Source organism: Coregonus clupeaformis, unplaced genomic scaffold, assembly GCF_020615455.1.
Source record: "Coregonus clupeaformis isolate EN_2021a unplaced genomic scaffold, ASM2061545v1 scaf1132, whole genome shotgun sequence".
Lineage (NCBI taxonomy): Eukaryota > Metazoa > Chordata > Actinopteri > Salmoniformes > Salmonidae > Coregonus > Coregonus clupeaformis.
In genome coordinates this window covers 157,133-172,826 of record NW_025534586.1, presented here as the reverse complement: position 1 = coordinate 172,826, position 15,694 = coordinate 157,133, and the positions used below count along the sequence as shown (strand labels likewise).

General features: G+C 42.3%; 1 protein-coding gene across 1 annotated transcript; it reads right to left on the bottom strand.

Moving 5' to 3' along the window:
• Positions 1-6,448: 6,448 nt before the first annotated feature.
• On the bottom strand, positions 6,449-9,524 carry LOC123481091 (myosin-10-like). The gene is made up of 2 exons (XM_045217582.1): positions 9,375-9,524; positions 6,449-6,960 (listed from the first exon to the last, which is right to left on the bottom strand). The coding sequence occupies exon 2, from the start codon at positions 6,926-6,928 to the stop codon at positions 6,548-6,550; it is 381 nt and encodes a 126-aa protein (XP_045073517.1). The 5' UTR covers positions 6,929-6,960; positions 9,375-9,524; the 3' UTR covers positions 6,449-6,547.
• Positions 9,525-15,694: the final 6,170 nt, after the last annotated feature.

The following is a 15,694-nucleotide window of genomic DNA, read 5'->3' as shown; positions in this document are numbered from 1 at the left end:
TGACCAATAGGTCCTGACCTATAGCCTATCATAATCACATCAATAAATTGGTTATAACAAACTCCGAACATCGTAACAGCCAAATGGATGCGGAGGACATGAAAAAGAAAATCTAAACACGGGAATGTTTACTGGTTGCTCAGGAGGGAAAGGGGAATTCAGATGTGTGGAAGACATTTGACTTACAGTGGGGGAAAAAAGTATTTAGTCAGCCACCACGTGACCAATAGGTCCTGACCTATAGCCTATCATAATCACATCAATAAATTGGTTATAACAAACTCCGAACATCGTAACACGTAACAGCCAAATGGATGCGGAGGACATGAAAAATAAAATCTAAACACGGGAATGTTTACTGGTTGCTCAGGAGGGAAAGTGGAATTCAGATGTGTGGAAGACATTTGACTTACAGTGGGGGAAAAAAGTATTTAGTCAGCCACCAATTGTGAAAGTTCTCCCACTTAAAAAGATGAGAGAGGCCTGTAATTTTCATCATAGGTAAACGTCAACTATGACAGACAAAATGAGAAAAAAAATCCAGAAAATCATATTGTAGGATTTTTAATGAATTTATTTGCAAATTATGGTGGAAAATAAGTATTTGGTCAATAACTAAAGTTTCTCAATACTTTGTTATATACCCTTTGTTGGCAATGACACAGGTCAAACGTTTTCTGTAAGTCTTCACAAGGTTTTCACACACTGTTGCTGGTATTTTGTCCCATTCCTCCATGCAGATCTCCTCTAGAGCAGTGATGTTTTGGGGCTGTCGCTGGGCAACACTGACTTTCAACTCCCTCCAAAGATTTTCTATGGGGTTGAGATCTGGAGACTGGCTAGGCCACTCCAGGACCTTGAATTGCTTCTTACGAAGCCACTCCTTCGTTGCCCGGGCGGTGTGTTTGGGATCATTGTCATGCTGAAAGACCCAGCCACGTTTCATCTTCAATGCCCTTGCTGATGGAAGGAGGTTTTCACTCAAAATCTCACGATACATGGCCCCATTCATTCTTTCCTTTACAAGGATTAGTCGTCCTGGTCCCTTTGCAGAGAAACAGCCCCAAAGCATGATGTTTCCACCCCCATGCTTCACAGTAGGTATGGTGTTCTTTGGATGCAACTCAGCATTCTTTGTCCTCCAAACACAATAAGTTGAGTTTTTACTTTCATCTGACCATATGACATTCTCCCAATCCTCTTCGGGATCATCCAAATGCACTCTAGCAAACTTCAGACGGGCCTGGACACTGGCTTAAGCAGGGGGACACGTCTGGTACTGCAGGATTTGAGTCCCTGGCGGCGTAGTGTGTTACTGATGGTAGGCTTTGTTACTTTGGTCCCAGCTCTCTGCAGGTCATTCACTTGGTCCCCCCCGTGTGGTTCTGGGATTTTTGCTCACCGTTCTTGTGATCATTTTGACCCCACGGGGTGAGATCTTGCGTGGAGCCCCAGATCGAGGGAGATTATCAGTGGTCTTGTATGTCTTCCATTTCCTAATAATTGCTCCCACAGTTGATTTCTTCAAACCAAGCTGCTTACCTATTGCAGATTCAGTCTTCCCAGCCTAGTGCAGGTCTACAATTTTGTTTCTGGTGTCCTTTGACAGCTCTTTGGTCTTGGCCATAGTGGAGTTTGGAGTGTGACTGTTTGAGGTTGTGGACAGGTGTCTTTTATACTGATAAAAAGTTCAAACAGGTGCCATTAATACAGGCAACGAGTGGAGGACAGAGGAGCCTCTTAAAGAAGAAGTTACAGGTCTGTGAGAGCCAGAAATCTTGCTTGTTTGTAGGTGACCAAATACTTATTTTCCACCATAATTTGCAAATAAATTCATTAAAAATCCTACAATGTGATGTTCTGGATTTTTTTCTCCTCAATTTGTCTGTCATAGTTGATGTGTACCTATGATGAAAATTACAGGCCTCTCTCATCTTTTTAAGTGGGAGAACTTGCACAATTGGTGGCTGACTAAATACTTTTTTCCCCCACTGTAGTTGTGGAAACTACTGGAAATCAAGAAAAAGGAGGGTATAGGAGCAAGCGCTGTGTGAGTATTGTGTACCAAACAGGTACTGTTAGATTACAATATTATAAATTTTTCTGACCATTTGAAAAAGTGTAAACGACACTATATAAATTATAAATGTACCAGAGTCTGTTCTAACAAGAAAATAAATAAATATATAAAGCCTTTATTACAGCAAAGAGTAAAAACAGTTGCATGCATTCGTAAATTGTGGTTTATTTATTGTTTAGGCTAATTATCCAAAGCTCCCTTTGTTATTTGATTTTAAAACTAAAATGCTTGATTGCATTTCAAAGCATGAATGACTCGTATGCTGTGTGATGACATGAATGAATGATTGATTGATTGATACTGTGGCCTATATATTGAAATATAAGTTACGGTATTAAGACTAAACAGGACGCGCTCTTAGGCCAACAGATCGATGGTGGTTATACAAGGCTACTACTATAAGAAGCCTACATTTGTTTTGATTTTAGTCATCCAGAGCAACTTACAGTTGCATTCGTCTTAAGATAGCTAGGTGGACAAGAACATATCACAGGCATAGAAAGTACATTTTTCTTCAATAAAGTAGCTATAAGTAGAGTCAGAGCTAGAAAGGGGGGGGTTCAGGTTTTCTTTGGTGGTGGGGAGGGTGTCGAGGTAAGGAGGATGATTATTTAAGATACTGTTTGAAGAGGTATGGTTTCAGATGATAATGACATTACTTATTATAATGGTGACCATAATAATAATTATAATAATAACAATAAGAAGAAGGAGATCAAGAAAAAGGAGGGTATAGGAGCGAGAGCTGTGTGCACATTATGTGTGACAAACAGGTGCTGTTTGATTACCATATAATTCTTCAGCCAGTTTGGAACAGTGTAAACAACAGTAAATAAATGAAAAGTAATACCAGAGAATCTGTTCTAACGAAAAAAGTGTTGTAAAGCCTTTATTACAGCATAGCAAAGATTAAAAACAGCCGAATTTGTGAAATTGCTTTATTCTACATTTTGATGTTCCGTGAGGCTTGTTGTTCACGGAATCAGTAGGCTATTAAATAAACACTCATTCTGGCAACAGAAGCAGGATCTGTCTTATTGGTTATATAATGTAGATATACAGTGGGGGAAAAAAGTATTTAGTCAGCCACCAATTGTGCAAGTTCTCCCACTTAAAAAGATGAGAGAGGCCTGTAATTTTCATCATAGGTACACGCCAACTATGACAGACAAAATGAGAAAGAAAATTCCAGAAAATCACATAGTAGGATTTTTAATGAATTTATTTGCAAATGATGGTGGAAAATAAGTATTTGGTCAATAACAAAAGTTTCTCAATACTTTGTTATATACCCTTTGTTGGCAATGACACAGGTCAAACGGTTTCTGTAAGTCTTCACAAGGTTTTCACACACTGTTGCTGGTATTTTGGCCCATTCTTCCATGCAGATCTCCTCTAGAGCAGTGATGTTTTGGGGCTGTCGCTGGGCAACACGGACTTTCAACTCCCTCCAAAGATTTTCTATGGGGTTGAGATCTGGAGACTGGCTAGGCCACTCCAGGACCTTGAAATGCTTCTTACGAAGCCACTCCTTCGTTGCCCGGGCGGTGTGTTTGGGATCATTGTCATGCTGAAAGACCCAGCCACGTTTCATCTTCAATGTCCTTGCTGATGGAAGGAGGTTTTCACTCAAAATCTCACGATACATGGCCCCATTCATTCTTTCCTTTACACGGATCAGTCGTCCCTGGTCCCTTTGCAGAAAAACATCCCCAAAGCATGATGTTTCCACCCCCATGCTTCACAGTAGGTATGGTGTTCTTTGGATGCAACTCAGCATTCTTTGTCCTCCAAACACGACGAGTTGAGTTTTTACCAAAAAGTTCTATTTTGGTTTCATCTGACCATATGACATTCTCCCAATCCTCTTCTGGATCATCCAAATGCACTCTAGCAAACTTCAGACGGGCCTGGACATGTACTGGCTTAAGCAGGGGGACACGTCTGGCACTGCAGGATTTGAGTCCCTGGCGGCGTAGTGTGTTACTGATGGTAGGCTTTGTTACTTTGGTCCCAGCTCTCTGCAGGTCATTCACTTGGTCCCCCCGTGTGGTTCTGGGATTTTTGCTCACCGTTCTTGTGATCATTTTGACCCCACGGGGTGAGATCTTGCGTGGAGCCCCAGATCGAGGGAGATTATCAGTGGTCTTGTATGTCTTCCATTTCCTAATAATTGCTCCCACAGTTGATTTCTTCAAACCAAGCTGCTTACCTATTGCAGATTCAGTCTTCCCAGCCTGGTGCAGGTCTACAATTTTGTTTCTGGTGTCCTTTGACAGCTCTTTGGTCTTGGCCATAGTGGAGTTTGGAGTGTGACTGTTTGAGGTTGTGGACAGGTGTCTTTTATACTGATAACAAGTTCAAACAGGTGCCATTAATACAGGCAACGAGTGGAGGACAGAGGAGCCTCTTAAAGAAGAAGTTACAGGTCTGTGAGAGCCAGAAATCTTGCTTGTTTGTAGGTGACCAAATACTTATTTTCCACCATAATTTGCAAATAAATTCATTAAAAATCCTACAATGTGATTTTCTGGATTTTTTTTCTCAATTTGTCTGTCATAGTTGACGTGTACCTATGATGAAAATTACAGGCCTCTCTCATCTTTTTAAGTGCGAGAACTTGCACAATTGGTGGCTGACTAAATACTTTTTTCCCCCACTGTATATGGATGATTTATAAAGCCAGGCACGTTTAACAGTTAGGCTATTGATTATAGACCTAATTAAGTTGGTGTTTCCTCTCTTCTCAATTTTCTTAGACAATTAAGGCAAGGGCTGTTTCCTCATTTCCTCACTCCGCTGCTGCCTCTGCCGCATTGTTCTCAACGCATGGTTAACTTCGCCATTATTCAAATAGCAACATATAGGGAAAGACGCCAATTCAACGGCGCGCTGAAGATTACGTTTCAGAACCATCTCCGTGGCCTCCGCAATGGATTAGTCCACTGAGACAGGCGCAAAATAGACAGGTGTCTTGTGCACCATGAAAAATAAAATCTATTTACGACCAAACAATCGACCAGTCGACTAAATGGGGTCAGCCCTACTTGATAGGGAGTTATTTTTTAATCAAGTAGTGGGTTTGGTACAGTCCTACTGAAGGTCAAAAATATGCCAGTTATTCAGGGACAGCTGTTGCTTATCTGCTGAGAGACAAAGAGCCCTGTGATGGCGGTACGGTTAGTCTGTGTGAATGACTCAGCATGGGCCTCCCTCCCTGGCTGGCTGATTACTGCATAGACCAGGCCCATTGGCAGGGAGCCATCAAATTAGCACTACTAGCCACATGGATGGATGGAGCACCGACAGGGCCTTACTAAAGCCTGGAGCTCGCCTAGCAATCCAGCCCCAGCCGGGGAGTGTGTTGGACGGGGCATAGGGTTTGGGTCAAGAGTCCTTCTTGTCATTTCTAGCAGGGCAGTTACTATGACAACATGACCCGCTTTGTTACTAGTAGTAGTAACCTCCCTAGCCCTAAATCAGGGATCAACAAAAAATGTTATTGAGCGGCTGGTACATAATTACAAATCATTTATAGCAAGAAGCTCAAACTGATAATATTTGACTAAAACATAAATCATTTCAAACCTTGCTTACATTTGTATACGATCCCATGTGTCTCTCTATTATGTGTGGGAATACTTGAACAGATTTCCAAAATTAAAATGACTTGGAGCTGATTTCCTGGTGTTTTAACAGTATTTTAGCTATGTCCAACAATAAAACAAAATAAAAAATAAAAACCACATTTCTTTTTTTATCGGGCCGCGGACCGCCAGTTGGTGAACCCTGCCTTAGAGCATTGGAGCGTGTTAATGTTTGTTATTGAGAGCAGTCAGGGTTAAAGGGCTTATAATGCAACCCATGGGAACTAATGACATATTCCCACATCAGCCAACATGCCATTAACTAGGACCACTCCACAAGCCACAGAATCCTTAAAAAATAAACATTAAATCCCTCATACATCCCCTCATATTGCACCTTTTAGTGAGTCAATGTGAGTGTGAAAATAAAACCTCAGCTTCATTAACATTCCAAAATGACCTCATCCCCCAAGCTCTCCTCCTGCCTCTTATTGCAGCCACCTGGGGAGAGAACCACAGGAATAGCTGGTGCCGTGGAACTGTGGAGGCAATCACAGTTGTCCTCCCTTCTCTCTGGGTCTCAGGCGGCCAACTGACATTCCATCTATTCCAGGAATGCATGTCATGTCACTAAGTGGGCCGTAATCACAGGGGAAACGCTGGTTATCTGGGACATTGCTAATACCATTGCCAACTTATTAGAACCTGGAGTATGGTGGTATATCTAAGGACAAATGGTTTTGGGGGTCTCTGTGGGTTTGGTATTGGACAATGCTGATTGATGAGTTGGGTACAATATCCCAAAAAGGGGAGGGGAAAGGCTACTGGTCCACTTCAATTAGATACCAATGTAAGGTAAAGAAGCCTACTCCTGATTTTCTCAAGTCAGAAAAAGCAGGACTTCTATCCTACTTACGTAGATGAGGCCAGAGTAGTAGCGGTCCTTCAGGTTGTGCAGCACTGAGGCCTCGTTCAAACACGTGAGCTCGGCCATGTCCTCCACCTTACTGAACTTGGGAGGGTTCATCTTCTGGATATCATCCTTGTTCACCATGGCCTTCTTGCTGTTCTCAGCCAGCTCCACCACCACCTCGTCGCCGCGCTCCTCACGGATGCTGGCCGCCTCGAAGCCGTGGCGCTCCGATGGGATCCATACAAGTTTCTTGGCCGTCCAGTCGGCCTGCGTGGCCGGGTTGTAGACCACGGCGCGGTCCACAAAAAGGTACCGCTCCGGGTCCTCCTGCCCGCTCCGCTGTGCCATCTCTGGGATAGAACCAGAACACACTAGGACACCTGGACGGAAGACACAAACAGTTAACACATTGGTTGAGTTATACACATTGTTTTAAAAGATGCAGGTTGACCCCTAGCCCCTACCTAAAGCTCTCCTGTAGATCTATTGATGAATGTGATGCCCAGGGTTAGATTTGGGATACAAAGTACCGGTAATCCTCAATGGAGGAACAGTTTAAGGCATTCTCAAATTACTGATTGAAGAGGTCTAAAATGAGCCTGGATCCCCTGCTTCCTGGATTGTGGCATCCTACCAGAACACTGTCCAAGATGAGAGGGGACTGCAGGAGTAGTAGACCCTGTGTTATTATGGTATTATTACACTATTCTAAATCCACCATTGAGTAAAGAAAATCCTCTTCCTTTAAGGGTTAGTAACAGGAATTCCAATGTCTGGAAGGTGATTCTTCACACACTATCTTTCCTGTATTGCTACTACACACGTCCTGCATGGTCTCTTATCATTGCATATAGCCTATCTGAAAAGCAATAAGGCACACTGCATAGTTTCTCCCATCTAGCACAAAACCAACAGCCTTGTAAATCCAAACCAAGTCAAATGAGATACAAACATGTGAAGCCAGGTGGGATTTCTGGCTGTAGGTGTCTAGTTAATCTGGAGCTTAAATACCAGAACAACAGACAGCTGAGCTGAGTTCTGAGGTTAGTCTCCTTGTAAATCAGACTCTCTCCTACAGTAACACACTCCCAGTCCCAGTACAGTACCCTCAGTGTGTCCCTCTCACCAACTCCCTCAAAAAGAGACTTTCCTCAGACAGAACACATGAACAGTTATCTCCCTGATGTCTGAGCCAAGCTATGTGTGGGTAGACTAGAGGCTCTCCCTCTACAGAGATAGATCCACGGTCTCTGTCATACACTGCATATGTATGACTTCTTCCAGTTCAGCTAGGCTAGGGATTGGAAGGGAAAGCCAATAGGGAAAGCTGACCCTAGATCAGTGTTTGGAGAACACGTCAGCCTCCTTTGCACCCTGACTGCAGAAAAACAACATAATGTATCCTCGACTGAAGCATCTAGGGAGGAGTGGAGGAATTACACAGTCTTCCATGCAGCCCAGCCCTGCTGAAATGGTTCACATACCACCACCGCCAGCTTCTGTATCAGTATCTAGTGTTTACAGAGGCTGATTATGCAGACTAGACCAGAGTAAATAGGAAGAGGCAACCAAGCACACTTCCTGATCCAGGTAGTAGCCCTGTGCCATGTGATCTCTTACTGTGATAAGAATGATTGGGATATGAAGTCATCAACTCCGATAACACTATCTTATTGTAATAGTCTATTACTGATGATATGAGATTTTCAGCATTTCTGGACTGATAGCGGGAGAATTTTCTGAAAATTATATGAACTTTTGATAAGCTTGCCTATGGCTTGAGTAGATTAGTCTATACTTGAGAATATTGTTAGAAAATCAAGAGATGTGTTGACGCCTGTCACTCAACTGGGCAAGCCAGCTCCAGCTGATGATGGCTAGCAGGGTGTTTACACGGTGTTGTTTAAACCCGAAGCTGGGCCAGATCACTGGATAGAGGAATCAGGGTGCTGCTAAACGCACTGTCGTGCCACTGCTTCAACCCGAAACTGGGCCAGATCACTGGATAGAGGAATCAGGGTGCTGCTAAACTCACTGTCGTGCCACTGCATCCCCGTCTCAGAAAACCGCTATGATATCATGCTGACCGCACGCCAAAGCAAGTCATCCAGCCAAGGCAAGCGCCAGCCCTTGTTGAAACTATCAAGCCCTTCGCTGATAAACTTGCCGAATAAACGTGCTTAGAAGAATATGCATTGCCCACATCAAACTGATTATTGCTGTACCTAATGTTAGCTAGGTAAGTTAACGTTAGCTAACATAGTCGCGGCAAGCTCTGTATTTAGCTGCATTGATGAGCATAGTTTTTACAATATTGCATTTCTAAATAAAAGTGAAACTTCTATTATCATAACCGAGCAGTACCTTAAATATTTAAAATTGTATTAGCAGCTACTTTAGCATATGTTTAGCATGAGCTAAAGCAATGAACATCAACAGGACTCAGGAGTTCTGATGCAGTTTAGGCTCCTCGCGCTGCATGTATCATCACTGTCTGTGGTGTGGCGGGTGGCTAAAACGTATAGCTGGAAAGAAATGCATGTATTTTTCCTATAATGAGCATATCAATTAGTTTGCTACTATGAAAACGATAATTTAATTCAATTGATGATTATATATTTTTTAAATCTAGAAAATTACATTGAAACAATTGAGCATGTTAGCTAGCTAGCTAGTTTAGTGTCAGCTAGCCAGCAAGGTTGAGGTCCTCCATCGTTGAAAAGTCATGGCAAAATAATCCGTTAGCCAGCTAGCCACCCCGGCATCCCTCAGAAAACGACTCTAATAAACTCACCTGGTGCAGTTGATAATGAAAGTCAGACACTTTTATGAATATACTGATAGTAAGCAGAACAATGTAATATTCCTCAGTATTCTTTGAATTTTCTGCAAATATTCCCTTTTTTCGGCCGCTTCTCATCAGTGGTACACCCCCACTATCCAACTTCTTCTCAACCAAACTCGCCATGCAGCACTTTTCTATTCCCGCCTCTAGGACCAGCCGTGTGGCACACCCACTTTTCAAAGATAAAATATGATTGGATTCCACCGCCTGAAGTCTACAGGCTATTGGTTGAAATTCCTCCCATTTGAAAACCTTGATCTAATTGATTGTCTGCTCGAGCCATGACATTTCACCTGCAGACCGGTGGATGCTGCAATGAATAACTTGCAATGAATACATTGGATAATAATTGGATAATATCAAACGAAAAAGGCACATTCACTGGTCTTTGACATGTCCATCACACATCACATCCTCTGAATATGAATTCTCCATCCCATCAATTTTGTTTGCACCTTTCGGCTCAAATTATTGTGATGAAGTGGTCAAGCATCTCCCACATCAAAAGGACTTTCAATTGATTATTACACCCAAATTACAATATTTTTCCGTGAACAGCAAGGTACATGTATTTGTGGGATTTGTAGCATATCAAGTAATGTGATATGGACCAACAACTATGTCCCCATTTATTGTGTAGACTTTATAACCCTTTATAATCCCCTATGTTAGACTAGTCTGGTCTGGATTAGCTAATAATGTAGCTAATACATTTGTATAAAACGATGAGAAAGCAACATCCCATTATCACAAACCAGAAGTGTTTTGTCCACTCCTTGACTACTATACTGAACATAAATATAAACGCAACATGCAACACATTTAATGATTTTACTGAGTTACAGTTCATATAAGGAATTAGTCAATTTAAATAAATAAATTAGGCCCTAATCTATGGATTTCACATGACTGGGCAGGGGCTCAGCCATAGGTGAGCCTGGGAGGGCATTGGCCCACCCACTTGGGAGCCAGGCCCACCCAATCAGAATGAGTTTTTCCCCCACAGAAGGGGAAAATAAATAATCCTCAGACGATCCTGCAGGTGAAGAAGCCAGATGTGGAGCTCCTGGGCTGGCGTGGTTACGCGAGGCCGGTTGGACGTACTGCCAAATTATCTAAAACAACGTTGGAGGGGGCTTATGGTAGAGAACTTAACATTACATTCCCTGGCAACAGCTCTGGTGGACATTCCTGCAGTCAGCATGCCAATTGAACACTCCCTCAAAACTTGAGACATCTGTGGCATTGTGTTGAGTGACAAAACTGCACATTTTAGAGTGGCCTTTTATTGTCCCCAGCACAAGATCGTGCTGTTTAATCAGCTTCTTGATATGCCACACCTGTCAGGTGGATGGATTATTTTGGCAAAGGAGAAATGTTCACTAATAGGGATGTAAACACATTTCTGCACAGAATTTGAGAGAAATACGTTTTTTGTGCATAAGGAAATTTTCTGAGATCGTTTATTTCAGCTCATAAAACATGGGACCAACACTTCACTTTGCGTTTATATTTTTGTTCAGGATACATTACCAGCCACAGGCATGCAGTGCATGAATGAACGTTTGCCACCCTCTAGTGGAAAAAAGCTAAAACTTACAGCGTTCTGTAAATGTTGGAAATAAACTGAAAACTGACGTGACTTTACACCTTACTATCAGTAGAGGTCAGAGTAACTTTAGAAATGGAGAGAGAAACAGCTTGAGACTCAGTGAATCTGATAGACAGAGACTTGGTAGGCTACTATTACTTCCTATAATAAGTGGTCTACAGTATCATTAGTGTTTTACAACAAATGTAGATTTGCCTGATTGGCGAGTCTAGTCGAAACCTGAAGCTGTTGCACCTGCAGGCTTCACAGTTGCTCAGTCACTTACACACCTCGCTAAACAGGAGTGTCTGTATCTTGTCCATCTACAACTGTTGAATGAATACTAATTGGCAGATGTTGTATCTGTTGTACTAGTTTACAGGAGCCGGTTAGTAACACATGTATTAAACGCAGACGTCCTTTGTTCATAGGTCATTTCATACGTTGTAGGCTATCAACTGTGTACTTACCTGCCTACTGTTGTTTAAGTCTCTCTCTCTCTCTCTCTCTCTCTCTCTCTCTCTCTCTCTCTCTCTCTCTCTCTCTCTCTCTCTCTCTCTCTCTCTCTCTCTTCCATTCATATGACGCAGATGGGTGGATGACTCACCATGGCCTCTCAGGACCAGATATTTTCTCGCCGTTCGTTCTTTCATCCTCCACACCGGGCCCTGCGTCACTGGCCTCTACATGATGTGCAGTCATTACGCTCAAGCCCCGGCACTCGTTGAGAAATGCCATTCATTAAGGTCACCAAATCCCTGCTCTCTCTCTCTCTCTCTCTCTCTCTCTCTCTCTCTCTCTCTCTCTCTCTCTCTCTCTCTCTCTCTCTCTCTCTCTCTCTCTCTCTGTCCTATCACTCAATAACTCAAGGAACCATTACTATTCCTTTGCCATGAGAAATGCCATTCATTAAGGTCACCAAATCCCTGCTCTCTCTCTCTCTCTCTCTCTCTCTCTCTCTCTCTCTCTCTCTCTCTCTCTCTCTCTCTCTCTCTCTCTCTCTCTCTCTCTCTCTCTCTCTCTCTCTCTCTCTCTCTCTCTCTCTCTCTCTCTCTCTCTCTCTCTCTCTCTCTCTCTCTCTCTCTCTCTCTCTCTCTCTCTCTCTCTCTCTCTCTCTGTCCTATCACTCAATAACTCAAGGAACCATTACTATTCCTTTGCCATTAGTGTTCAGTTCTCCACGTCTGAAACATGGTCCAACTGAAAAGTACTGAACTAAAGACTGAAGTACCAACTAAAGTACTGCCTCCCTACTGTGCTAAGAACAATCTAAAGGAGCGTTTTGTGTTTTTCTCTTTCAGGTTTGCTGTGTTTTGCTGTGTGTTTTGTCCATCGATGAGGTAAGGACATGGTAACAGAAGATTTCTGTGTAAGACTCTTTCTCGTCCGATTCCATCCAATGGTTGAACCACAGAGACTAGACTGTTCACTCCTCTTCTTTCTTTAACCACATGGATTTTGTTTTCCCAGTAAGCACGGATTTTACCAGGTCCTCCTCTCTGTGACAGGTTTCTTATCAGGACATGGTCTCCGGGTTCCAGTACTGAACTCCATGCACTTTGATTGTGGTAAACTTCCTGCATCAAAGTCTTCAATTTCTCTGCATATCCTGCACGAGACTGTGTTCTTCCTTCTTCTTCTCTCTGAAAATCTATGCACTCACTAACTGTAAGTCGCTCTGGATAAGAGCGTCTGCTAAATGACTAAAATGTAAATGTAAATGGAATATCAGGCCGATTGGCAGTATTGAATCTAGTCCAAAGAGAAAGAAAAAGGGTTGACTCATGTACAGTTGAGTTATAGGCATGAACAACTTTGTTGAGGTAATCCTTCCAGTTCGGTTTCTGAATTTCTTCCAGTTTACTCAGCATACTTAACAAGGTTCTGTTGAAGCATTCTGCTGGATTTGATTGTGGATGGCATGGGGTCGTTCTTGAGTGATGTATCCCACTGTAGTTTTGCAACGTTCTGAACAGTTCATTTTCGAACTCCCTCCCCTGATGGGTAGCCGAAACAAATAATTATGTCATCGAAGAGCTTGCGTGCTGCAGTCTTGCTGGACTTGTTCGGTGTAGCGTAAGCCTTGGCAAACTTTGTGAAGTGGTCTACCATAACCAGAATGTATTCAATACCACCTTGCTTCTCTCCAGGTGAAGGTAATCGATTGAGATCATCTCAAGTGGAGCAGATGTTTTGATGCTTTGCAATGGTGTTCTTGTCGTTCTGTTTGGTTTATTTTGCTCAGACAGCGGCAGACGCTTGTCACACAGTGTTCCATTTCTTCTCTCATCTTCGGCCAAAGGAAGCGTTTTCTGGCTAGAGAAACCAAAAAAGTGGCGTGCCAGAACTGGTGTGCCGGGATTGCCTTTTGCAAGAACTCTCCGATGTGCGTCCGTGTTCAGTCAAGAACTCCTCTGACTTGACTCCACCCGACCCAACTTGGAGATAGCTTGTCCCTGGTTGGGCTGCTATAGACACAAAGCCATATAGGCCTTGTTAATGAACATTCTGAAAAAGTTGTACTGTGTCTCTCTCCACACATCTTTCTCCACATTCAGTGTAAAACAAAGCATGTGACAACAACATAGGTGAGATGTGAGATAAACATGTAGAAGCCAGTCGGCGTGAATGTCAAAGTCCCTGCATTACCTGCGTCATCACACTCACTGTGATGGGAGAGAAAATGGGATGTTCTTTATTTGTGTCTATTTATGAATTGTGAGCTGTAACTGCCAGCTCGTAAATATGGCTTCTGCCCTTTACTATTGTGCTATCACTGTGAGATGGAATTATACTAGTAGAGCTCTGCTGTGTTGATGCACCCAGTAGGCTGTTGTTGATGCACCCTATACTGTAATTAAAACCCAGGGAGCCTATAAAGAGTTAAAGTTTGCGAGAAGCTAAATGTATTATAATTCAGTTTTTATATGCCTGGTTTTATCAAGTACATATATCATTCATAAATGTTGATCTCCTCCGAATTTTAAACGATAGACCAAAGCAGAGAAAATGCAGAAAATCACATTCAAAATCACATTCAACAATCTGACCCTGTCCTGAAACACAATTTCAGATTTCTCCATCAGATTAATGTCAGTTCATGTTCAATTTCCCCTGAGCCAAAGCTATGCCTTAGTTTCCTTTTTTGCCACCAGAATTAATGAAACTGAATCAGTCAAATTATTAATCCACAATGAGCCGCGACAGGGACATTTTAGTCAGGCACCGTTTAGGACGGCCTGAACGAGAACAACGCCACCTTGATTCCAAATCCTCTTTTGTGCATTAGGGCTTTTTAAAATAAAACCCACATTTGTTTCTCATTGAACTCCCCTGTAAAATAGATGAGAGAATACATTTTCATGATCTTGATGATAATCTCAACCTTAGCGTGGAAAGGTTAAAGTATGAGTGCCTTTTAGTGTGTGTGAACTTTGAAACAAATTGAAAAAGCAAAAGTCATTAAGCATAAACATTAAAATTGATAATTTCAAACATATGATTGCATATGACAAGTTGTGTGTGCTATGGGCATGCAATAGCTGTAGTAGGCTTACCATTGGGCAAACAAATGCACCTTAAATCTGACTGACAGCTAAGACATCTCCATCAACTAAACCATGAATGACATGAAGGCAAGCCTATACATAGCAGCATCTTGTTCCCTGATGAAAAATAATGAATTTCCCAGATACATGTTAACGCCGCCGGTTGTTGGCGTGTTGCTAAGGAACAGTGGGGAGTAGGAGCCGGGTGTGAAGGTAGCTAATTGCAAAATGCACATAAAGTAAGTACATGTTCCTAGAAGGGTAATGGCCCCTGTATTGTGTGTAAGTGTGTGTGTGTGTGTGTGTGTGAGTGAGTGAGTGAGTGAGTGAGTGAGTGAGTGAGTGAGTGAGTGAGTGAGTGAGTGAGTGAGTGAGTGAGTGTGTGTGTGTGTGTGAGAGAGAGAGAGAGAGAGAGAGAGAGGTCTCTCTATCCTTCCTCTTTAATAGTGGCAAAAGGATGCATTATGGTGAGGAAATCAGTAATGTAATCTAACTCCATTTACTCTACTGTATTTTAAGACATGTAGGATAGTAAGACGTTTTCTCTTCTTCCATAAATACATCTGGAGAATGAATGTATAGAGAATTATACTAATAGTAATCTAACTTCTTTAGAAAGAAAAGGATTTATCACAAATGTATCAAAAAAAGAAATAAACTCAAGACTGAAGGTTTGAGCGAAACAGGGTCTGTCTTTGTACAATCGATTGGATGAAAAATACATACATTTTTAATGTCAGCTGATCAGAATCTTCAACCAAGATTCTGACTGAGGCACACAGAACAGAAGTCAAGCCAGAACCAAGGTCGCTAGAGAGAGAGAGAGAGAGAGAGAGAGAGAGAGAGAGAGAGAGAGAGAGAGAGAGAGAGAGAGGAAGAGAGAAAGAGAGGGGGGGATGGAGGTAGAGAGAATCAATCAGATAGTTGAATTACCCAGCACGGTACTGAGGTAGAGGGGGTTTGCATCGCTTTTTTACTCATGCAGCGTAGCCAGATCATTTAAGATTAGCCTCCAACAAAAGAAAATCTTAAGACAATGCATTGGTGCAACATGTGGTCAATTATATGCTTTTATCAGATAATTAAATTAGTTGAGGTAGGAGAGTTATTCAACAGTTAGGAAAGCTAAC

What these genes read in the sequence shown, in the direction of transcription:
- LOC123481091 (XM_045217582.1), bottom strand. Translation starts at nt 6,928, where the DNA reads ATGGCACAGCGGAGCGGGCAGGAGGACCCGGAGCGGTACCTTTTTGTG.